The 25374-nt window shown below is 44.3% G+C and overlaps 1 protein-coding gene across 1 annotated transcript; it reads right to left on the reverse strand.

The window, feature by feature from the left end:
* Positions 1 to 1074: 1074 nt before the first annotated feature.
* Positions 1075 to 24598, reverse strand: gabra1 (gamma-aminobutyric acid type A receptor subunit alpha1). The gene is made up of 10 exons (XM_084697720.1): positions 24571 to 24598; positions 22099 to 22198; positions 18121 to 18233; positions 17165 to 17232; positions 15405 to 15625; positions 14266 to 14348; positions 13259 to 13402; positions 11927 to 12079; positions 5597 to 5799; positions 1075 to 4964 (listed from the first exon to the last, which is right to left on the reverse strand). The coding sequence occupies exons 1-10, from the start codon at positions 24596 to 24598 to the stop codon at positions 4644 to 4646; spliced, it is 1434 nt and encodes a 477-aa protein (XP_084553846.1). The 3' UTR covers positions 1075 to 4643.
* Positions 24599 to 25374: the final 776 nt, after the last annotated feature.

Consider the following 25374-nt stretch of genomic DNA (forward strand, 5'->3'; position numbering starts at 1 on the left):
AATTGAACGTGGAAAGAGGATGTGACAGAGAGATGCTTCATCCCTGTCGGCTACTCTGGTGTGCGGCGGCCCTGCACAGCGCACACCAGAGGAGAGAAGAAAAGTCAAGGCAGGACAGACTTGACGAGGGATAGAGAGTGTGTGTGTGTGTGTGTGTGTGTGTGTGTGTGAGAGAGAGAGAGTCAGAAGTAAAGACTAGTCTCCGCTCAGCCAGTAGAAGAAGCACTATGTTACGTAACCGTCTCAGAACCTGACTGGCATGCTTTTGAGGAAGGCGCACGTTTCCCTGCACCTGAAGTCATGCAGTGGGGTGTAGGAGGAGTGTGTATGTGTATGTGAAGGGTCGGAGGGGGTGTAAGCTATGGCATAGAGACGGCATATTGAGGGAGGCATGGATCCAGAGCTGTTTTTCCTTCATCTGCATCGGGAGGTCTTGGCTAATTTACTTTGACCAGAGGAAGAACAAAAAATATATATTTTTTGGGGGGAAGGGCATGAGTGAAGGAGACAAAGAGGGACAGGGAGAGGGAGAGGGAGAGGGAAAGGGAGAGAGAGAGAGAGAGAGAGAGAGAGAGAGAGAGAGAGAGAGAGAGAGAGAGAGAGAGAGAGAGAGAGAGAGAGAGAGCCTTCCCGTCCTCAGCTCCAGAATCAAATACTGAATTCATACAAGCTTTAGACTCCTGTCTGTGTTGTTAAATTCTAAACATGATATTTTCCCCCTGAGTCTCTCACTCAGAGCAAAAACCGACATTACAAACGTCTGAGTCAAGCAATAGAGAGGGGCAGAGAGAGGAACAGGATGTGTAGAGAGAGATCTAACAGGTAGTGTCATGTATAAAGGGCAACAGAAGACTCTAGAAGTGCAGATATTTCAGCTGAAGAGAGAAAGAGATGGAGCGAGGGACAATGAAGGACAGAGAACCTCAACGAGTTTGAAGTAAGAAAGGTGGCATTGTACTTGTTTGCTCTCACCCAAACAAATCTACAGCGTGCTGTAGAAGGATTATCAGGACATTGATAACAATTCCAGGAAGACCTTTTTTTTACCTCTTTTATTTAAAGACTTTAGGCAGAGAATCGCATTCTACAGGGCCATATCATAACAAAAAACAAACATTTACACAAAGGTCATCCTTTCAGCTAATCCAACAAAGCCTTTCCATGAACTTCAACATATGTTTCGTATGGCACTGACATACGTATATCAGCAGTGTGTGTGTGTGTGTGTGTGTGTGTGTGTCTACAGTGTGGTTAGGTGTGTGTGTAGGTTTGTATCTGTGTACCGTAGGTACAATGTCACCATCATCCATTAGACTCTAACTCTAAACAACGTTTGTGCTTTACAAAAGTGTTTATTTGTTCGTTTTTTTGTACTTTTTTTTTTTACAATTTAATCAAATAAAAGATAATATAACACAATAATTCAACTAAAAACTCCCACAGGTATCTACAGTAACATTAATCAAAGAACCAACTCTGAAAATCAAGAACTGTCCGGAATTATCATCACCAATGGGGGACTCTGCTTTATGTAAATATGTAGACCGATGCATTATATACACGATATCTTTGTTGTGAGTGAAAGGTTTAGGGTCGGAAGCTCATGTTTGCAGTGTGACACTTATTTCACATTCCGTGATCTGGAGAATACAATTTACAAATGCTTTTTACACATTTTTGTTTGTCACCAAAAGAGATGTCTTTTGTTACTGTGATGAACAGGAGATGTATCATAGCAGTGATTGTGGTTTAGAGTTGGACAGAAGGGGATTTTAGATACTTTGTCTTTTCTAAAGAGCCAATTAAAGAAAAACATATCTTTATTCAACTTTTAACCTTCAGTATACCAACTGTATTGTATTATTTAAATAGGAGAAGAAGAAAAAAACATTATACTAGCCTAATAATAATGACTTGTATCACATATTTTTTCTCTACAATCCCTTTATTGCCATGTCTGAAAATTGTGCAATTAACTTTCAAAGCCATTTTCCTGTCAACCATTGAAGAATCCCCATACGAAATTCTGCTTCATGGTAAAACAAGCAAAAACAAAGTGGAGGGAGCATGGTTGAGTAACAAGTTTTTTTCTTCTTTCTAGTTTTGTTTTACCATACCTTGTTAATTTGCAAAACGATAACCAGGGGGAAAAAAAGCTCATTAATGTGATTAAAAGCTATCCTTGCATAGCACAAAGCTGTCTACATAAATGTAAAGGATGCCTGTAGTGTGCAAAATGCATAACAATAGGTTTATACAAACAATATTTAGCATCATCTTCATATCTTAGTATCTTTATTAAATAGTCATATAGTCATATGCATTATCTATATTACATGTATCTTTTTTGTTAAGATGATAGACATCCATAGAAGTATTGAATTGAAATATATGTATATATTTAAATATATATATATATATATTTCACATTTATACAGCAGTTCACAATGACTCTCTTCCTGACGCAAAGCGAAACAGATCCTGTGCAGGCTGTTCAAACCGCTCACTTGCATACCAAGACCACAAGTCAGTTCACTTTGATCACAACGCATCCAAAACTCTCTTCATTCCTTCACTGCATGCCAGCAAACACACAAAGTCAACAGAATCCCTCGTCTTCATTTCTGCACACTGTTTAATAAAACCTGCCATGACCCTGCCCTAATTTGGATCAGAGAGTTCTGAAACAGAGTTAGGTATCGATGCCTTCGAAAGAGAAAGGAAGAAAACAATGTTGGACCCAAACGCTTGCTTGAATACAATCACTCTGGAACTGGAGTTCAACATAAAGCTACTATAGATATTTAACCAAGACAATTAGATGTTTCAGACGGAAAGTTTCAAAAAAGCCCTTGCTAATTAATATTGCTACATAAATATAATTTGCAATGGACAATTCTCAACTAAATGTGTGCCACGTCGGAGGAAACATCTTACGTTTTGATATGTGTCATAAAGAAAAAAGAAGACAAATAGGAAAGAGCACTACTTGACAGGTTTTGTTCATTTCCTGTTTGTTCTCTCTGAGAAGGGATTGACATCATGCTACAAAAATAGAGATTCATTACAACCAAAAATACTACAAGACATTTCCTGTGTATGGAGCATAACACTCGCCGACGTGGTCTAAAACCCTTCGCATCGCCTCTCCCTCTCTATCTCTCTCTTCCTCTACCCCTGGCGCTCTATCATTCACTCCTATAAGCAGCAACAAAGGTGTTTGAGACTAACTGACCTCAACAAACGTGTGGGACTGAAGGCAGTGTAGCTGGTACTTTCTGAGTATTCTCTGAAACATCGACAGAAGATGGAGACTACAGCACACAGTTGTAAAATACAGTGGTATGGAAAAACCTTTGCTGCACCACCAGTGGAGTAGTAGCCTTTCAATGGATCAACCCTGGAAATGGAAAAGGCACTGCTCCTCACACTTAACACACTCAACCCGCTGCAATGCTTTGCTGGCATGAAGCTGCTATCAAACGTCTGAAACCAACGGAAAAAAAACATGATGCTCGTCATCTAGGGCCCTACCCTGCGAACTCCTCACATCTCTGCCATAGAAATCAGAAACCGAAAAGTAAAGAATAAGAGTGTTTTAATTCTAAATATAAAATGCATTCCAACATTTAGATTGACAGTTTTACATTCTGACTTCCTTCCTTCATACAATGTCGTTAGTGTGTGGACACACAAAGTTATAGATTCAATTTAATATTTTACTTTAATTTGTACTTTAGCATCACTGTTTTGACCAGCGACCAGTTACTTGGTAAGAAACAGTCAATTCAAAGTGAACCAGTGAATACTCTCTTCATATAAACCATTTTCATATAAAACGACTTCTAAATACCCTTCCTCTGAATATTAATACCCTTTAGTTACACTTTGCAACGCATAAACATAATATTGACATCTCTAACACTTTATATTATTTACAATAAAACTAAATAAATAGTATTCATAACGTTAAGCACATTAATGATTGAGTTGTTTTATATTTATTTTTTAAATGAATGAATGACATTTCCACTGAGACATGTTTTATTGCTATTGCTGAAACCCTATTGTGATTCTTTTCAAATGAGAAAACCAATAGCCCAAACACACCATCTACGGATAATGGAAGCTTATTTGACAGAAATTGAAGGTAGCATTTTGTCACCAATATCAAACAAACTAGGGCGTCTGTGAAAAGTTGATCTGTTTTTGAAAAGAAAATTTGTCTGATCCATGCAAGTACACTATTTTCTTTTACAGGGTCAATGGTGTGATGCTAAACATCAACTGAACATATCAGAAAACAAAACAAACAAACTTAGAAATAATAGATCCTTAACAATTGTCGGGCTATGTGCATTTGTAGAATAGCATTCTCTTGCCTATATATATATACAGTATATATATTTATAATATGATATTTTCCTAGTTGCACAATCCCCATTCCTAACAATTCCCATTTAACGTTACCACATCATTTGAACCCTAAGACCATTTCTCTCTTATCTTTTTATCTCTTAGAAGTTAGATGACACTGAAGCAATGTGGCAACTGGGAATTTGACCAGTATGGACACCATGTTTTCTGAAAATAAACATTTGAGAGGAAGGAAAAAAAAAAAGAAGAAGAAGGTAGGATTAGGATTAGTGGGGCCCCATCCCCTGCAATTTGGGCTTTTTATTCAAGTAAGTTGCCCAGTAGACCAAGTTAAAGGTTCCGAAGAGCAGTGGGAAGGCTATTCTGGCGATCCGGTCGATCTTGCTGACACTGTTGAAGGTTTTCTTGGCCTCTGGTGGTTTGGGCTTGGGCTCCTCTTTAGGCTCGGTGGGGGGAGGGGGGGCGCTTTTGGCAATGGTGGACAAACCAGGGTCCCTGGCAATGTTTGGGGCAAAGACTGTAGCTGTGGCCGCCGGGTAGGCTGTGGTGTTGTTCTTCTTTAGGAGAGACTCTTTCTTCTTCTTTTGCTGTGTGGAGGGGAAAAGGCTTTCATTTTAGAGTACGGCCAACAGATACATACAGGGAAACGATTTCAGAAGAGCTATTTCAGTCGGATGTTCAGACTAGAACACTGTAATGCATCTGATAAATTCCACGGCTTCTCAGCAAGCCTGGCCCCTCCCAGGTACTGCTGTGAATGCATTGGTCCATCAGGGAGTATATTATTAGTTTCAATGTTTCAAATAGGAGCCAGAGGCCACAAGGTAGTGTGCCTGCAGCAAGACAGCCTGCACCCGAAAGCTTTTGGAGGAACACTAAACTATTGATGTTCTTGTCATGTCCAATGAATCTCATTTGCCGTGAGATGAGTCGGAGACATCCGATGAACCCTAACACTTATGCTTCTCCCACAATGGAGCTCTGACTGTCCTGCTTTCACCTGTCTGAAAAGGCTAACGTTAATGCGGCTGTTATTCTGACGTCCTTAGCCTGCATCAACCTCGGAAAGATGTATATTTAATTGGGGCTCCCTATGTGTAAAATGAAGGTAAAATAAATAAATACAATAAAAAATCAAACACATTAAAACTGAATTGAGAATCTGCTTCCCAATTACATAGTCCCATATTCCAAATAAAAGCAGAGGAAAGGACAATACCTTCTCTGGCACAACACTTTTGCCGTCCCAGGCGTAGCCTCTCTTAGTGAAGTAGTTGACGGTGGCGAACTCGATGAGGGCGGAGAACACGAAGGCGTAGCACACGGCGATGAACCAGTCCATGGCCGTGGCGTAGGCCACCTTGGGCAGGGAGTTCCTAGCACTGATACTGAGGGTGGTCATGGTCAGCACAGTGGTCACTCCTGTCAGGATTGAAAGAAGGCAGAATGGATTAGCATCATTTATAAGAACGACATCCTAAAATCGTTGCGCGACAACACAAGATCTGGAGCTTCCCCGTTTCATGAAATGCAGGAGCACAAAACAACTTGGTCTTTTATACTAACCAAGTGTGCTGAATGATTTGAAAATACGTTATCCTTATGGGGGTAGGAAGAACTACTCCAAGTGCAAATTTACTGTTGGCTACAAAGTCAGACATTGAGTTTCTGGTACTGTGAGTACGTCCGCGATTCTACACCCTACAACTTCCCCACTCAGTCTAGCCTAATCGAGCAAGACAGGGTATTCCCAAAATGGGGACGTTCTGCAGGAGCCAACCCCCGTGCTGCTGACATGTGTAACACGACACATCTTGAATCAGCACCAGCACAATTGGTCACTGGGTAAAATTGCTTAAATGGATGAAGCATAAGCTACCATTATGTTAGCAGCCTGGGCATTACATTTTGATTAGCCGCTGAAAAGCTTGCCAACTTCTCCAATGCCTCCCGGATCTCAACTTCATGGATTCACGAACAATGAGGCTGGGGCCTCCCGAGAAACAAAAAAACCCACATGTGCCAGAGGATACATATAATTCATGCTGGGTAATAGCATGGAAACACAGCAGTCTCTTTTAATGCTGCAGCACCTAAACACAGGATGTAGTTCTCTTCATACATAAAGAAATATCCATGTGGCCTACGTCCCAGAAGAGATTTCCTTTTAATGGGAACACTTAACATAAAGTACAATGCATCAAGTCTATGTAAAGGTTTACTGGGTTAAAGGGTGCTCGATAAGAGGCCAACCATACAACAGAATAATCATAAACGTGACTTGGCTGCACCTTCATTATGATAAAGAGGGTGTATCCTCTTGGATGAGCATGATTCATGTTTGATTCAACCATAACAAATCCGTGAGGTGAGACCTGGGCGAGGAACCAGGTCAGAGGATGTCGAATGGCGTAATGCTCCCCCACACAAACTGCTGCAGCTGTTTACACCCCTTAGACAACAACAGCCCAGTGGCTTTCACAGGAGAACTCTGGTGAGGCAGCGTACCCAGGCAAGGAACTGAGACACGGCTCCTGAATTTAAAACACGAGCGAGCAGCCGCTCGCCCTGCCCCCATTGGTCCCTGATTTACGTCAATCTGAATGATGACCTATCAGGAATCTATATGACGGAAATTCTTCACAGGGATGTCAAGTTTTAAATCACAAGGAGCCTTCCTGACTACAATCAATGGCTGGCCGTGTCAGTCCATACTCAGTAGTGTCATGCAGTACACTGGCATTTAACCAGTGTAATATTGACTATTTGAAAGTACGTTTGAGAAGGGCTTACTTTTCCTTTTCGCCAGCCCTTGAGGATAAGTGTAGGCATGCCAATGCAAGATTATTCTCATGAATCCTCTTTTCACAATATTAGTTGGAGAGAACAAATGCAAACCATGAAAATATATGTTTTTCAAAGGTTTTCCTTCCTTCTCCTTCAAATTTGCTCCGAAGAATATATTCTGGACTTCACATAAGAAACAACCTTTTGAAATAAACCCATTATGCTTTGCATAACTCTCTAACTCTCTTGTGGCTTTTTTTTGGATTATGGATACAACCACCGCCCATTTTGAAAAAAAAAAACCAGATAGCGCACTCACATCACAGCAGTGAAAGCGACCGGCAGTGAGCGATTAACTTTGCGCTCCGAGCGTTGAGAGATATCTCACATCAGAATTGTGAATTCTGCTTTGTTGTGGTTGTGGTGTTGATGAATCAATCACTCGCCCTCCTCCTCCACTCGCAAGTCACATGCAGTTTCCTTCTGCTCAGTGAGGCCTGCGTGGAAATAACTGATCATTATTAAGGATTTGGTCATGCAATAATGTAAGTGTTTTGAGCTCATTTGAAGAAAGACAAAGTTCAAATGGGCCTCTGGATTTCAGTAGGAGATGCATGCCACTGGTCAAGCTTAGGTCGACAACAGCATGGTGATGGCTGTAGGTCAGTTCAGTCCACTGGTCAATTAGATCAATTCTATTCTTCTTCCTTCAATCTCCTTGGGTGGTGAGTTAAGATATTCCTCCCCTGATCTACAACCTTTATTTTGGCATGGTAGCTCCCCACGGCTCATGGTGTTTTGGTGCTCAGAGAGCTTTTTTTAGCCAACACAAACTCAGCAGCATCAGTCTGATCGCTAGTGGAAGTGGCATGAATTCCATGCTATGAGATTGGCCCGGGGTGATCCGGAGCCGAGGTCCCCTGCATGCCACCATTTTGTTAGGAGCTCAGCTGGAGCCCCTGGAGCCCGAGGGGCAGGAGAATCACAACCACTGCTCCCGCGCCTGAGAAGCTCCATGGGGGAGGAGGCAAGAGGAGGAGGGGGGGGGGGGTGGGGGTTGGGCTGGGTTGGAGTGGGGGGGGAGGGAGGGGCGGGGTGGGTAAGGAAGAGACTTGGGGGGAGGGGCTGCCGGCATCCATCATGAACGTGGGGCCGGTCGAGGGCCGCGTCCTCTTTGCATAAAGACTCTTCAAGGATCCGTTGAGGACAGTGAGCCGCGTTGCCATGGAAACTACTCCTTCGCTCCTAACTTCCCCTTTTTTGCATACCAAAAATGGGATGGATTTATACATAAATACATTCTTAGTAGCTAAATAGTCCTGTAGATAATCTCCACCATTGACAGTTTGGGGTAGAGACAGGAAAACGGGTCCCTCTAAAACTGTTGGGTACTTCCAAAAATGCTGTTTTGCACTTCATATTTCCATTTACTTTAATGGTATGATGCTGTTTAGTCCCTTGTTCAGTCCGACGCCATCTACTTAAATAAAACACCGTCACACTAATACTGAGGGTCATACACAGCCTTCCACCAGAATAACAGGGCACACGCCCCTTTGCCCATTTTTTCTCCATTAGAAAGTTATAAATGATCCACAACACAAGTCAGAATGGCTTGTGAATGGCTTGCAAATTTTAATTGACAATGTTTACGTATAGACCTGTTAGGCTGTTAGGTAGCCTATTTAAAATGATCTATAACAGCCCCAAGTGATTCATTTTAAACATGGTTTTGGCTCTGGTCTTAAATGACTCACCCTGACAAGTTAAACTAATAGACTCCCAGGAGTTTGAAGCCTGTTAATGAACATATTCACCCATCTGGAAAGTTCTGTGGGGATTAATCGTGGGATAACTCAATTGTTAGGAGCCCCTTCATTCCATTTAGCACTGTGTGCATGGGACCTGACAGTGGATTTCGATGATACATATCTTTTAACAAGGTTTGTCTCTGCACACATGCCGCTGAGACATGAAAAATGTAAGAGAGATGGCATGAAAAAGCACCGTGCAAAAATTCATTTTTGCAGATGATAAATGATAAGGTGGGGCGTGAGACAAAGAGCCAAGGCTGGCAAGATGGAGAGAGGAGGACAATTGTTTCATATGAATACCAAAGATAAATCCCCAGATGGATAGATTAACTCACGTTAATCATTACAGAAAAACACGTTACAGAAAAGATGATTTCCAGATCTACCGGATCAATTCAAAATAAATGTATTTAGCATATGCTCTTAACCAAACTGAAATACCAGAGGGGATCTGAACCTGCATCCTCTTGATCTGCAGTCAAACACTCTAGCATAGAGCTATACCAATTCCCAATTGGGCAACTGTGGGCTACACATCCCACTTCCACACAGTCATCACATGGATCCTGATTCAGTTCACTTTCTATTGAGAGATCGAGAATGTACAGGCGAGGTATCGGGTTTATCCAAATCAATGACGACCAATCCTTCTCTTGTGTTCCTGCTGTGAACGCAAGTGGAGTGTGTAGAGTGGGTCTCGTCGTCCTCCAATCAGAAGACGGTGGTGTGTGCGTGTGTGGCTTTCAACGTCAAGGCTTCTGCTCGGTTCAAGTCCCCGTCGATAACGACGACCTCACCCGGCGTTGTTTGACTGTGGGAGCGATCGGGTCAGATTGGTTTCAGAGCCGTCACTCTCGCCTCTGTTTCCAGAGAGACACGCTCGTATGGGGATGGAGCACGGCGTGAGTGACGTGTGCCAACGCCACGTCTGCAGATGACAGATCAGCCCACTGTTATTGGCCACACTGCAATCACTGGGCCTGGTAAATCTCACCCATAAAAAAAACACACACGCACACACAGCCCGTGTATGCAAACGTCACATGATACCACGCATATGCACACATACACCCCCTCCACACACACACACACAATCAGTCGATACATCAAACGGCAGTTTGGAACAGCCAGTAAATACCATTTAAATCTCTGAAAGCAGAAGGAGGACAGAGAGCTAATCTTCTGAGCACTGTTGATGCCCATGCCAGTCAGCCAATGTACAATGAGACCGAACACACAGGCTTCAAAACAAAACGTAATGGAATAAATTAATGACATTTTCCCTTCAGAACCATATTGATGATATCATCGTCATCATCTATTTTGTTTGTGTTTTATTTTGGCAGTAAATAAATAAATTGTAGATACTGTCGTTTTCAACTGCACTGAAAGGGCTGTGATTTTATCAGCATCTTTAATCAGCACAATCAAAAATAGATAACTGTATCCACTGCTGCCATTTTAAAATGCCTATTTATCAAGGTTAGGGGGGGGGGGGTGCTGTGTGTTGTGTTTAGGCAGTGTATGCTTGCTATCAATAAAACAACAAATCCAGACTTGCACCACAGATGAAACCATGGAAGTTACATTGTGCTTGGCTGCACCTGTAAACCCACATAAAAATTAATGTGTATGTTGTATATCTTCCATGGCCAAACCTATGCAGAGGTTACAACCCTTGGGAGAAAGAACTATATAACCGGATACACAATATAAATATGTTAAGGTCCAAGGTGTGAAGTGAAAAAGCAATAAATCCTGTTCAAAGGCTTGATGGTACTATTATAGAAACGCACCTACCAAGGAACCGCTACTGAAACAGACGATAAACCATCCTGGCTGTCACTATCAGACCCATGTTCCATGATCTGCTCTCCATCACCACTGACATGGGCTCTTACTGTAATACAGCAGGTGGGATCAAATTCCCTGGCATCTCAGTGGGAGTGAGCAGGGCTGTTTGGGATGCACGCTGCACACAGAAGCAGGCGTTACAGCGCAGTAAAACGACAAGTGGGACACGCGCGGACCAGATTGTGTGTATGCATCTAGGTCATCCTCGCACACCCACCCACACACACACACGCACACCGCGCTCTCTCTCTTCTCCACGTGAGACACAACACAGGTACACTAACTAAGGCACTGCAGAAAAACCTCCCAGAAAAGATGTCACTGGAAAATTGGGCACGTGCCCCATTACGTTGGTGGGAAAGCTCCCATAAAATACTCGGCCAAGGGAGACACGATGCGCAGAGAGAGAGAGAGACAGAGAGAGAAAGAGAGAGAGAGATAGAGAGAGAGAGAGAGAGAGAGAGAGAGAGAGAGAGAGAGAGAGAGAGAGGGAGAGGGAGAGGGAGAGGGGGACCAGATAGAGAGAGGGAGAGACGAAGAGAAACATTGAGAAAGACAGAGAGAGGCAGAGGAAAGAAGGAAGGAGGGAGGGAGGATGAGGAAAGCAATGACTGTCAAGCTAAGTCTTTGCTACAGAGCATGCTGCAAACGAGCGAGAGCTCTCCTCAGGGGTCTGTGTTACATAAGACATCTCAGACAAATGCAACACAAAAAACACACACATACGCACACACACATACGCACACACACACATACGCACACACCCACACCCACACACACACACACACTGGGCTTAACATGCCCAAAACAGTAGTAATATGATTCAGCTAAACTAGTTCAATTTATGTTAGCACATAATCCAAAATCTACTGTAGCTGTCTGCTTTGCTAACTGACTATAAGATCTCATCTTTCCAGCCTCCTACAACAGGAGCTCCAGACAGCCCATAAGCCCTCACATAACAAAGGGAGCTGGTAGGTGTGCAACCAGATGGTCAGCTGTAAAAATGTGAACTGAAAATTGTCATTTCATTTCAGTCAAATGAGCTGTCTCCTGGCTGATAGTGTGAAGGTGGAGGAACAGAGAGGACTCACCGAAGACAGTCCTGGCAGGGACTGACTCTCTGTTCAGCCAGAACGACACTTGGGATAGGATGACTGTCATGATGCAGGGCAGGTAGGTCTGGATCACAAAGTAACCAATCTTTCTCTTCAGGTGGAAGTGTGTTGTCATCACCACATACTCTCCTGTGGTGCAGATAGAAGGAGAGGGGGACAGAGTGAGAGGAACGAATGCCTTTCAAATGTTCTTATTCTTTTCCTTCCAAATATTGACAATTTCAAACCACCAATATTTGTATTACAGTCCTGACATTGGATGAGAGTGACAGACAACCTGATTTTATATTGGTCAAAATATGGGTAAGATTGCATCAGAAGACGTTGGGTGCATGAGTCATGAGAAATTACTTTCCACCTCCATGCATTCAAAATATCTGTTCCTATTGTTTGCTCTAAATGTAACTGAGAGCAATTCAGTTGCTGTGAAGACATTTTCACTCTCCAAAATGAAATATAACTGCTGTTTGGAAATAAAACCATATTGGATATTGTAGGTGACCAATCTGTTCAAGTGCTGTGCCGTGTGCGTGCTTTAATGTAATTCCCAGCTATGGCGTCAGCCAGCTATTCTAACATGACTATGAAATTAGTTTCAGTTGCTCTGATGTGGATGACTGTTCGTTAAGAGCCCAGTGTTCTATTGAAATTTAGATTCATTGGGCTGGTTATGGGCCATCATTTATGAGGTAACTCAATAACCGGACACAACCCAATTTATCAAGGCATTTAGGGAAATAACGCAGACAACTCAATGAGACAGGGAATGGTTCCAATAAATTGCCCATTTTATTTTTGACGATGCGTACACAAAATAATCGATATGTGCTCATTCGATAGGTCTGCCAAATTAATTACATTTGGTTTCATAAATCAATTTCAGCTCAGAATCTGCATAAGGAACTGAACGAAGGGGGTATTGACACTCGGACCTACCAATAATGAAAGTATGGAAAAGGCTGTCTTAAGCACTATTTCACTTGCTCTGCCTCTGGCTAGTGATGCCATAAAGGGGTCACCCATTTTATGCTGTCACTAATTTTGCCAGTATCAATGGACCAAAAAAAAAGGGATGCCCTCGAGGGAAATTACAAAACTGGGACAAGTTCTCAAAGTAAACGTATCAACTGCTACAGCTAAACCACTAGGGTGCTAGCTCACCATTGAAAAGAAGAGTTAGCGAGCTAAAAGTGAAACGCATTCATTGGGCTTTGCCTAGTGTACATGGGAGTTGGATTTGAAACAGTTCGAGGATTGAACTGTAACTGAAGGAGCAGAGGGAAGACTTATCCAGTAACATGAACTCACCCGTGCTGGACTGAACCACTCCAGAATCCACACTCTGGCCCATGAGATCATACTGGTTGAGTCGGGAGCCATCTTCTGCCACCACCACGGACTGGGCCGCCCCTCGAGTCCACACGTACACCACCTCCGCCCGGGTGTAGGCATCTGGGGGGGAGGGGGGAGGGGGCAAAGACAAACAAACAACCAAACAGTGTCTCAATCTGACCTCGAAACTGTCAAGTCATCCTCGCCCTGAGGCGACCTGTCAGGACACAGCCGCAGTGTTCCCTCAGTGCTGCAGAGATATGGTCGGCACTGCAGCGCAGAGCGAGAGAAGAGCCTCATCATCACTAAAATATTTAGAGACCGAGCTTGGTTTAAGGGTTGAGAGGGGTTGGTCTTTTCAGTCACCATGCGTTCCTCTCTCTCTCTCTCTCTCTCTCTCTCTCTCCCTCTCTCTCTCTCTCTCTCTCTTTCTCTTCCCCCCCCTTTCTTTCTTTCGGTCCTTTCTTTCGGTCTGTCTTCCATCTTTCGCCCTCTTTGTCTCTCCTTTAACGCTCTCTCTCTCCCCCTCGCTTTCTCTCTGCTCTACACTCAAGGATGATTCGGGGTCGCAGGACCTGGCAGCATGAAGCAGCTGCCACGCTGGGTTGGGAGGATGACAGAAAGTACTGCCTCAGACTAACACAGGTCTGTGAGCCTGGTGTGGCTGGCGGGCCTCTAAGGGTCAGAGAGGGGGCCTGGGGGAGGGGGCCTGGGGGAAGGGGGCCTGGGAGGGTAGGTCCCTCGCTAAGAACATCTGTTACCAAATGTTCAGCTCAGATCAGGTACTGGTGCTGGCGTGTCGGTAGGAAGAGGAGAAATAGAGAGAGAGGTGGACCTACAGTCGTCGTGGTGTTTACTTTGTGTCAAGGGAGGAAGGCCGACAGCGCACAAGAGAGAAATATACATACGGAGAGACAGACAAATGGAGAGACGGAGAGAGAGAGAGGATGGTATGTGTGAAAAGGCCACGTAGCAGTACTCACAGCTGCCATACTTGAGTGGGCAAGCGTGGGCGTCCATGGGGAAGTCCTCCAGGTGCATGGGACACTCAGCCCTCACTGTCAGTCTAGAGAGGGAGGGAGGGAGGGAGAGAGAGAGAGAGAGAGAGAGAGAGAGAGAGAGAGAGAGAGAGAGAGAGAGAGAGAGAGAGAGAGAGAGAGAGAGAGAGAGAGAGAGAGAGAGAGAGAGAGAGAGAGAGAGAGAGAGAGAGAGAGAGAGAGAGAGAGAGAGGGAGAGAGAGAAAGAGAGAGACAGAGAGAGAGAGAGAGAGAGAGAGAGAGAGAGAGAGAGAGAGGGAGAGAGAGAGAGAGAGAGAGAGAGAGAGAGAGAGAGAGAGAGAGAGAGAGAGAGAGAGAGAGAGAGAGAGAGAGGGAGAGGGAGAGGGAGAGGGAGAAGGAGAGGGAGAGGGAGAGGGAAAAGGGTGGGCAGGTGGAGAGGCAGATATGAGGTCCAAGATATCCCGGCTCGTTCCCCACAGATAAGACAACGCGACGCCGCAGTGCCGGCCCCCAAAGCCCCCCTCCGGCAGCCGCGTGAAATACGACGTGTCAGCCCCCCCCCCCCCCCCCCCCCCGCGGACACGCCCCTTCATCCGTCATCTCGGTGACATCATTATGAACACCCCGCCGTGCCCTTATCTCCCACTAAACATGCTAAAGGATGCTTTATGGCTCTCCCCTCTGACCCCCACATTAGCGCTGTTAGGTTAGGCCGCCAGGGTTCACGTCCGGACAAGTTATTTACGATGTTTCCCCTCCAATAAAGAAATGGAAAAAGAACTACCAGTGAGCCCGCTCGTACTCGGTGGGCCCACGCCTTATCTCTACGCTCCTGACTGCCACATCCAATACCCGCACTGATAAATCCCTCCGTAAATGCCAACTTTATTTTCTAGTGCAGAGCAATAGAAATTCTAAGCAATATACCATCATGTCTAGTACCGGTGGGAAAGGTAGACAAGGTAAACATGACCGTGTTCAGTGGAGGACGTTTTTTTCGGACTCTTGGTCTCGAGCCAACGCAAACTCAAACGGAGAAAGGGTCATTCGGTGCGACGGAGCGAAACGCAATCCATCCACATGTCCGTGTTCAGATGTCCCGGTGATCAGGGTTCGGCCCTTACCTCATGGTGTAGAGGAGCGTCCCTTCCTCTGTGATACGGAGCAGCTTGTTGGGCATGGTCATGTTGTGGGCCACCGACTTCTTGCCGTTGTGAAAGAACGTGTCCGGGGTCCATATCTTGCTGGCCATCAGGTTGTTCAAACGGAGGACCGCCATGGGCCCTTTAAACTTGAGCCTCTCGTCGACCCAGCTTTGCCGAAAGAACACGTCGATGGTGTACTCCTGCGAGTGGGAGAGAGGATGGTGAGGGAGGGGGGGGGGGAGTGGCAGATGTCAGATCCCGAGGGAGGTTTTGTCGACCTCTCTCTGCCAGACCTGTGACATGGCTCTGGGATGCTGCTGAGTAATGCTTTCTCCTTTTTTTCCCCACACCTTTCAGATCTTTTTTTTTTCCTTTCCCCCATCATCCTCATGTCACTTTAGCTTCCATATTCTAGCCGTGCCCTACTTTGCCTGCTGGTCACTGTCTCGTCACATTAGTGACTCTGACCATGCATGTTTTACTCCGTTTAGTTGGTGGGGGATGAGCTTTCGACATTTCACCTAAATATGGAAGAACGAACATAATACATGGCTTCGTTTTACACAGAAATCGTTGCCATGTATATTTTATGATTGTTTTAAAGACAAATTTGGAATTTGTTATGACATAATTTGCAGAATTCACAGAATTAGGAAGCTACATATTCCATTTCAGATATCGAAGCTAAGGGCAGCTTTTAATGGCTGTTGAATGCCTGAGTTAGCCACCGAAATTACTATGTGCTCCTTTCTTCCCTAGTGAGATAATTAGTGTGAACGTTAACAGAGCTGCGAGGTAATGCAAGTGGACGGAGAGAAGAAAAGTGGTTACAGTGCCTATTGGCAAGCCCATTCCATGACTTAGCCGAAATCAGCAGCACAAAAACTGCAGGCCCATATGTCAGGAAAAGTAATTAAGTCTGATTATGTCAAATAAGCCCAGTTTAAGAGGACAGAACTGCGCTTTGAGAGAGACTGGGAGACAATGGTGGCCAGATCATTTATTCAATAGTCATAAAATGTCTAATATCCATTAGGTGTAGATCCAGATGGGCTATTCATTTATAGTACAGCATTGACTAGACTGTAGCTGTTCAAGAGGACAACCACTTACAAGACCATCATTGCCAATCTGTCATTTAATCACAAAAGTTATTCCCATTCTATTCTATTTATGTTGTTCTCATATTTCCCCAATTCACTGATATCGTTCTGCTCAATGGATGTGAAAACCCAAACAGTCGATCTGCTAGAGCACTTCTTACAAACATAAAACGTTTCTCCTCAGTCGTACTGTATGCAACAGTATCGAGGGAGTGGGTGAACCCAATCAGTTTTACATCACAGCTATAAAGTGACGTCTGTGACTAAAGCCTACCCATCTGTTCACTGTTTGAACGAGCCTTTGGCTTCACTGCTTGCATCCCAACACTGTAAACCACGGCTAAACGAAAAACTGTGCCTATAAATATTTGATATCATTAGAGGCAGAGCCAGTTGCTGGGGTTGAGATATGCGACCAACAACGACGTATATTTATCAACACAACGTGGCATTTATCTGGGGAAACATCACAAGCAAAATTTCATGGCTGTGACATTTCATTTACAGCATGTAATATCCTAATGGGGTTCATGGAATTAATAAACAATTTACCTTTTGGAGCACATTGAAAGAAGTTAGGTACAGAACAAGGAGACAGGAGCGGTGACATTTAAAGATAGGGGAGGAGGGGCGTACCATGTCGTGGTCCGAGACGGGCCCAATACTCGTCACGAAAATGTCAGTCTTGACTTCAGTTACACGCTCTGTTGAAGCAAGAAATGAGGAGAGTGAGTGTCGATCAGTGGCCTTCATTAGGACTAACTACCTCTTAATCCCAGCTAGCATTGCAAGCCTTTGATCTCATCAATTCGTCATATTCCCACACAAATATCGCACATTTACCACACAATTCTATAGTTATTGATTTCAGTGTCCAAGGTCAGATGAGACCTAGTTTGGAATCCTGAAATATCTACAGTATGCACATGATGAAACAAATAACCTGTCTTAGAATTCCAATTTCCTACATTTCAGGAAGACCATGGGGTTCTCTTTCTGACGTGGAAAATAGCACAGTGATTGCCAAAAGGATTTCTATCATCATAATCTTTCATATCCCCCCACTGTTATACGGACTGCTATTCCATCGTCTGGTTGATGTTTGTCCTTTGACACATTGAATTTTCATTGCCCTTCACAATCCAACACAAACAGCCTCTAACCACCGTTCGGTTCACTCCACAATATAACAGTGAACTGGAGCTGAATTCAAACAAACAGTACACCGTCCTCAGAAAGATTAGGCAACATGTTCATGTTCATCTCTGAGATTTGTTTATTTGATATAACCGCGTGCTTCAGAGGAAACAACCTGCTTTATTGATTAATCCCCGTCTTGAAAATCCTTCCTATTCATCTATCTTGTCATTTAGGTTACAGATGACAAGATATGAGAACGTTCGAGTTGATCTGAAAATCACGAATGTCTTTCATCAAGCAGGACGCTGGGATGCAGCACACAGACCATTGCTGAGGTTTGGATGTGCTCTCGATCCTGTTGCCATCTCCCGCCGCGCTAGCCGGTTTGCTCCTCGTTCCCATGGCGCTGTCTGTGAGAGGTGTGAGGAGGGTGGGGAACCGCGTGTACTAACCTCCCAGTCCTGGTCTGAGACGATTGTCGTAGCCGTCGAGCAGGCTGTCGAGGATCTTGGTGAACACGGTGGTGTTGTCCTTCTGTTCGTCTGTCATGCCGTTCTGTCCAGAGCTGACGAAGCAAGAAACCAAATTGAATTCACCTTCGTCCTCAACACACAGTACATGAAGTGACGTTTGTCTTGGTGTTGGACCATGAGTACTCAGAGAAGATGAAGCTCATCTATAGTGGGTGCATCAGGCTATCATCTGCATTGGTTTATGCTTTGTGAAACTGTTCACAAAAAGAAGCCAGAACTTGGTCAAACAAGGAGACTGTGGATCACTTGAATATTCAGATATATTGTAAAAATCGATAGCGCGTGCAGGAATGTTCTAGAACATCTTGCTAATAAAAAAATCTACTTCCTCTGAAGAGGCAGCGTTTTAATAAAGGCATGTGTTGCATTGCTTTCATCCTCAGGGCAGAAAAATGAACACACAGAAATATGAATGCATTATTTATACCTTAATATGGTCTTTAAACCGCAAAGGCCTCGTTGAATGTTCTCTTTGAACAGCCCGAAACAAAATGCTTTAAGCAATGCCGTAACACTCACAATCAATGATACTGAGAGTGAGGCAATCTTCACTCTGTCAATATTTAAACACAATGATCATTAGCTCTACAGAAGCAACTATGTTGTGTTACAATAACATGTATCAGAAGGTGTGACTGGAGAGAAGGGTTGCGTGTGAATAGTTCGTTAGACGGGAGAAGGGTCTTTTTTCCTCACACAATAATCACAAGAAAGTGTCTCTCTCATAAATAATTGTATGCCTCCGAGCAATCATCTTCTTTTTTTCCGCCCCATAGCAGGCTGCACTGCTTTGATTGCAAGCTAAATAAACAGGCGAGAGTGTTTGGAAACAAGCTCTGCTCAAACAGCATCTCCAAGGAGAAGGAGAGGTCATCAAGATTAGTTAGCACGGACATGTAATGGGAGTTTGGGGGGAGGGGGGGGGGGTGCGGGGGGGTGTTTGGGGTAAAGAGGCGATGCAACGTCAGTGGAGGGAGGACAGGAGAGCTGAGAGGAAATGCATGTCGGTCACAGATGAGCTGGTTACAGTGAGAGAGAGAGAGAGAGAGAGAGAGAGAGAGAGAGAGAGAGAGAGAGAGAGAGAGAGAGAGGGAGACAGAGAGAGAGAAGGAGACAGAGACAGAGACAGAGACAGAGACAGAGACAGAGACAGAGACAGAGACAGAGACAGAGACAGAGAATGATAGAGACCGAGTCAGAGAAAAAAGGGGGAGTATAAGAGAGAACGATAATGAAAGACGAGAGAGCTAGAAAAACAGAGTGTGCACAAAGAAGGCGAAGGGGAGGCTCGCCGAGATGTGGAGAGATAGAGAGAGTAAAAAAGGGAACTGGAGAGAGGGGGAGGGGGGAGACGCGGATCGCATCACTCAGAATGGGAGCCGCTAAATGCTTGTCTCAATAAGTACATCCTCCTCACATCTCCGGGACAACTGAAGGGTTAATACGCCAACATTTCTCTGCTATCATACTAGAACATTCTCTAAAATCCTTCTGCCTGCCAAACCGCTCTCAGACGATACCACTAGGCTTAGTGAAATGTCACAAACATTGTAATGAGCAATTATATTAAGCATCTAATAACTCACAGATGGCCACTCTGAAAACCATGACAGTTGTACCATAATCTTCATCTGAAGGGATACATCAAAAATGCAGACTGCAAAGTCTCTCTAAGCTTGAGACCCAGGCAGACACACGACAGGGCCAGCATTCAAACTGGACAGAGAGTCGTGTGACATTGGAAAGCAAAATAAAACAACAAGATGATATTATGCTCTGTTGCAAATACACTTGACTGGCTGTAAGGCAGAAAAACGACTCAAACTCATCAAACAATGACAAATTAAACCTTGACACACAATACAGAGTTACTCTCTTCCACTCCAAAATACAATATAACACCCATTAATAAAAGACACTGGTAAATGGAATAGGGTTGACTGACGGTGTGTTTTGGATCAGGTGGTGGGGTGGGTGGGATAGCTAGCCTGGACAGGGAGAGGGGATGCAGGGAAAGCCAGAGCAGCACACGTCTATGAGCGTGGTCCACTGTCTCATAAAACATTGTACACCATCACCATCTACAGGTCATCAGAACAGCAACAGAGCAGCTTGCAACGCTGGCAGACCATCGAAGATGAACCTCTCTCTCGCTCCATCTATCACTCTCGCTCTCTCACTCTCTTTCTCACTCTCTACCACTCTCACGTTTCTCTCTCGCGCTTTCCAATCAACTACTCGAGGACTATTCCTTAGTTCGCTCGTGATGGTCCTTGAGATTGTTTTCCCTACATGAAACCTCCCATGGTGTGCATTTGTATTATGAAGGTGCGCGCATCAAAGCGCTATATAACAATTGGTCTGCAGATTACACAGGCAGTTCTTCAGTAAAGCAATCAGGTGGATTAAGGAGGGTGAAAAGAAACATACCATAGGCATTGCACAGGAGACATCCATTAGTCCCTCTACCGATTAGTGAAGGGAACAGAACAGCTCAAAATAAACCAATGATGGCAATTTCTGGAATTGATTAGATATGCATTGCACTGCAGTACAGTCATGAATTTTGCATCTGAAATGGCAAACGTTCTATCTGTCTGCTCACTCTGCAAATTGTAAGCAGATGCATACCTACTTTGGCATGCTGCATGTTCTTAGGTTGCAGTCGCCACAGTAAGGTAGAGACCAAAGCATCCTAATGTATTTCCATTTAAGTCAGCATCAATGAGTGGCTCTGACAGTTGACCTAAATAATTTGAGGCTCGCAGAAAAAAAACAAAACAAGACTGCGTGCTGTATGTTTCAGAACCCACCACTGTGTCGGCCTTCTATTGAGGAGACGATCAGATTGCATGTACAGTACATGAACATGCACTGTTGAGTTTGAGCGTTTGCCGGCTCCTTCCTAGCCCTGATATCTTGTTCACGTTTCGGGTCAATGTCAAAGTTCTGTAAGTGAATCTGAGGAGTAGACTATGTGTGAGATGTTTTGAAACGGGCATCTCTTGCCTAAATCCTAGAGATCCATTTGACCCTATCCCACCTTCACTCGTGGGTCATATTGATGTCAGCTCTCGTTTCATCTCCCTATCTCTCTCTCACACGTGGGCGATACACTTTCTCTCTCTCCCTCTCGATCTATCTGTCTATCTATGTGTCTGTGTCAGTGATGCACTGGCCACGGAAGTGGGACCTGTGACTGACGTACAGAAGTGGGACTTACTACAATGGGACTAGCCTTGGGCCGAGTGTGCCACTTGACAAACATGGATTCCCAGAGTGAACGACAGGAAGCGCACTGTAAGACACGCACGCAGCCACGCGTCGTCTTCTGAATATTCAGTGTTGTCCCACGAGGCTGCTGAGGCAAAGAGAAGCGCGGCACAGTAATTGCTATTTTGGTTCAAAACCGCCTTAGCTTCCCTGCGCTTCTTATTACCTCACTGCAATTACGCCATGGCGTCCTGAAGTGATGCCCCAATTACTGTGGGCCTAGGGCAGAACTACCTCGCTCCACGAGAACTAAAACATGAAGAAGAAAAAAACATGGTCATCTGGCCAAACATGACCGCTACAATCGTACCTCCCACCGATAGATGATCAGCTGTTTACTAATGGGCATGACAGCCGAGAACAAGCTTCAAACATCGACATAGCGGGACTGTGCTGCGCGAAAACCAACCCTGTTTCGGATTCAGCTCTTGGCTGCGACTGAGAACGCTCTGTCTCTGATGAATGTGGCTTCTGTAACTAGACCATGGAAACGCGGTGTACATATTCCCTGCAACAATACCTGAATCACCACAGCAAGGTCAAGACAAAACCTCAATGTGTGTGTGTGTGTGGGGGGTGGGGGGTGTTTGGATGGAAGGGGTGTTCGAAGCCCAAGGTGCTTACCTTTTGCCCCCAAGCACACTGGCCACCAGCAGGCAGGCCCACACACACAGCAGGACGGCCACTCTCCGTCCACACATGACTGCCGCAGGAGGATCTGTCACTGGATTTGAGGGACAGACAAAACACATCAAACCATGCCATTCAATAGTAGCGAGAGACATGCATTAACTAACAGTACAGAGCAATGGTAGCTATGGCTAAAAACAGTCAAACAGAATATCAAAAGCATGCCCAACAGGAGACCAACACCTAAAAGCATCCTAAAATTGTACTTTCTACAATCCCCACGCATCATCGTAGAGAGTATCTCACTAATGGGGTTTCCTTTATGTTTCTTTGGTCTATTTTGGAATAGCCACCCCATCTCATATCAAGCTGGACGATTCATCTATCGATCAGGTCGTTTGCAATTCTCGAGCATAACAGTGTGATGTTTGATATATCACCTCGTGGACTCACCAGCTAACAAGATGTGCCAACACGTACGTAATTAATCAAATCTAGTGGTCTTGTCACAACACTGGCAGATAGCAGCGCGCATACACAGTCGCTAAATACCATCCGCTCCCATTAAGTCAGTGCAGTACCTATATGTTGTTATAGAAATGCTCCAAACCCATGGTTAAAAACCATTAGAGCGAAGATTAATGCATTTGGCATCAGGGTCCATTGGATGCTACTTTATCGGTCGTCTTAAATACAGTAGCCCTCTCAAGGAGATATTTAGGATGGCCCAACGGCTCAGGATGTGCACGCGTAATAATTGCAAGGAGAAATTCACATTGCCGGTTGTAAATCTGATATATGTAGCCTACAAAGCTCACCCATAACCTAAATGTAGAAACTGAACGATCCGCTGTAAAACACACTATCTTAAATAAACCACCTGCATTTCGATCTTCACCTTCTATCACCTGTGTGTATTGTACGCTTGCAATCCAGTTTCAGCGAGTTGTTACTGCGCTATGCAGAACAATTGTTCGTTTGAAATCGGCTGTTCCCACGACTAGTAATTAACTAAGACAAATAGGCTATAATCCAAAACTGTGGCGTTATAGCCAACCACAATTGAACACAATAAACCGTCAATAAAACATGCATTTTAGAAGCTGCGCCCGTTACTTGCTTGAGTTCCTCCAAGGCGCACTGGATATGCGCTGAGCGAAGACGAGCAACAAACGTGCAATGTTCGCTTAAAATTCCGTTAGTTCACCAGGATTTGATGAAGCGGGGATGATGCAGATTAAAAGAAAAATTCCGCGCAACCACAGTTAAATGAATACGTGGAAATACAGCCGCAATGTGGATATCTTGAGTCCGTCGAGATATTTAGCATGCAACTGGCATTTCACTGAGGCTGAGCTTAACCATGCCCGGTAATTCAATGCATGGGTGTTGATAAACCAACTGTATGATGCTACATTCGAACCGCTGTCCAGTTCTGAAATCGTCTCTGTAGAAACATCATAGGCTACAACCTACCGATTCCGATGTCCTCAAAAGATTTTAATTTCATAAGCAAACTCTACCTCATCCACTCCCAATGAAACTCCTTTACGTCTCTTACTGGATCCTACCACTGCTCATCATAACTCAATGCAGTTCTAAATCCAACTGTTATTTCCCTATCGTCTTTTGCCACCGGGACGAGCAAAATGAAAAACGATGAATGTACACTTACAGCGATGTGCCAGAGATATTCGATGGCGTCGTGTCCTCAAACTTTTATGGATATCTTTTCTACACGGATTCGATGAGAAAAATCCTCAAAGATCTCAGATCTGCCGAATTTTAGCTTGAGGCTCGAGAAGCGGCTGCTGACGACGCTGAGTATGCGCAGGTCTCGCGCACTATTCATTGGTGAGGGGAGTCAAACTCTGTCATAGACAAATTGGTGATCTAACTGCAAAATCTACTCTAAACACAAGAGAATGCAGTAAAATAAAGCTTTACTTTTACAGGACAATAGTAGCATGTCCCTGGGTAAACCGGATGTGAAATAGGCTGTTACTTCATGCCAGGACGATTTGATTTTAGTAAGGTGGTACCAATCTCTCATCTAAAGACCAATCCGCCCATTTTTTTAATATGCAGCACAATTTAACTTCCACTGCTGTCGACTTAATCTCTTTTCAGTGGCTGCAAAATCAAATCCTCTTACATTTTCAACCAGATCCCTTGTTTTTCCCTGTCTCCCTCCCTCCCTCTCCCTTTCTCTCTCTCTCTCTCTCTCTCTCTCTCTCTCTCTCTCTCTCTCTCTCTCTCTCTCTCTCTCTCTCCACTCTCTCCCTCTCTCTCTCTCTCTTTATCCCCCCCCTCTCTCTCTGACTGATGTTTGATGTTTGCCAGGTAAAATAATTACCTATTTTACTTTTAAAGAAAGAACACAATCAAGGCATCGTCTTTTAGACATAGAGCAATACTTCACATTACATGTTTAACATCAAAGACTACGGAAATAACGTGACTTACTGTGTATCCCGCACACGCATGCATGCATTAAGACAGTCTTGTTAAAAATGCATATTCCCTCACCCGATAAAGACGATGAGATGCGCCTCTCCAAACAATCACCTTGAACAACTCACCGAACCCTAAAAGCCCACGATTCGCATCGAGACAACAGGACTGCATTCGTTTAGACAGCGGCCAAATATTATGCTGCTATAGCTTGCACTCCACGACTGAGCTCAGAGCAGAGAGGAGCAGTGCTGTTCACTGCATCTGCAGAAACCGCCTGATGATACCAAGCGTATATTTTTGTAGTCATCTGCGTATTTCAATTTAAACTACAAATCAGAGGACATTTTAATCACGAAGGACCAGCGATGGAGGAATGCCTTCCACGTATACATATAATAGGATACAACCCCCACATAACAGACTACTTTTGATACGTTTATAAGGCAGTAACCCATTCAGTTACAAGTCATGAATCATCGATGTGATGTTGAGTGTATACATCTTAGACTGGGACTGGTGGGGGCATATTGTTGTTCTTGTTCGCTCTGTGTTGCAATACATGACGTTAAAATAGTGCATGTGTGATTAGTTATGAGAGACGTCATGCATTGGCATTCAGTGACGATTCTGTCCACCTCTCTCTCTCTCTCTCTCTCTCTCTCTCTCTCTCTCTCTCTCTCTCTCTCTCTCTCTCTCTCTCTCTCTCTCTCTCTCTCTCTCTCTCTCTCTCTCTCTCTCTCTTTCGGTCTCTCTCACTGTCTCTCGTCCGTCTGTCTTGCGCTCAAAGTCAACACACTATCTCACTGAATAATG

Source organism: Hypomesus nipponensis, chromosome 5 (assembly GCF_054491055.1).
Source record: "Hypomesus nipponensis isolate SF chromosome 5, ASM5449105v1, whole genome shotgun sequence".
NCBI lineage: Eukaryota > Metazoa > Chordata > Actinopteri > Osmeriformes > Osmeridae > Hypomesus > Hypomesus nipponensis.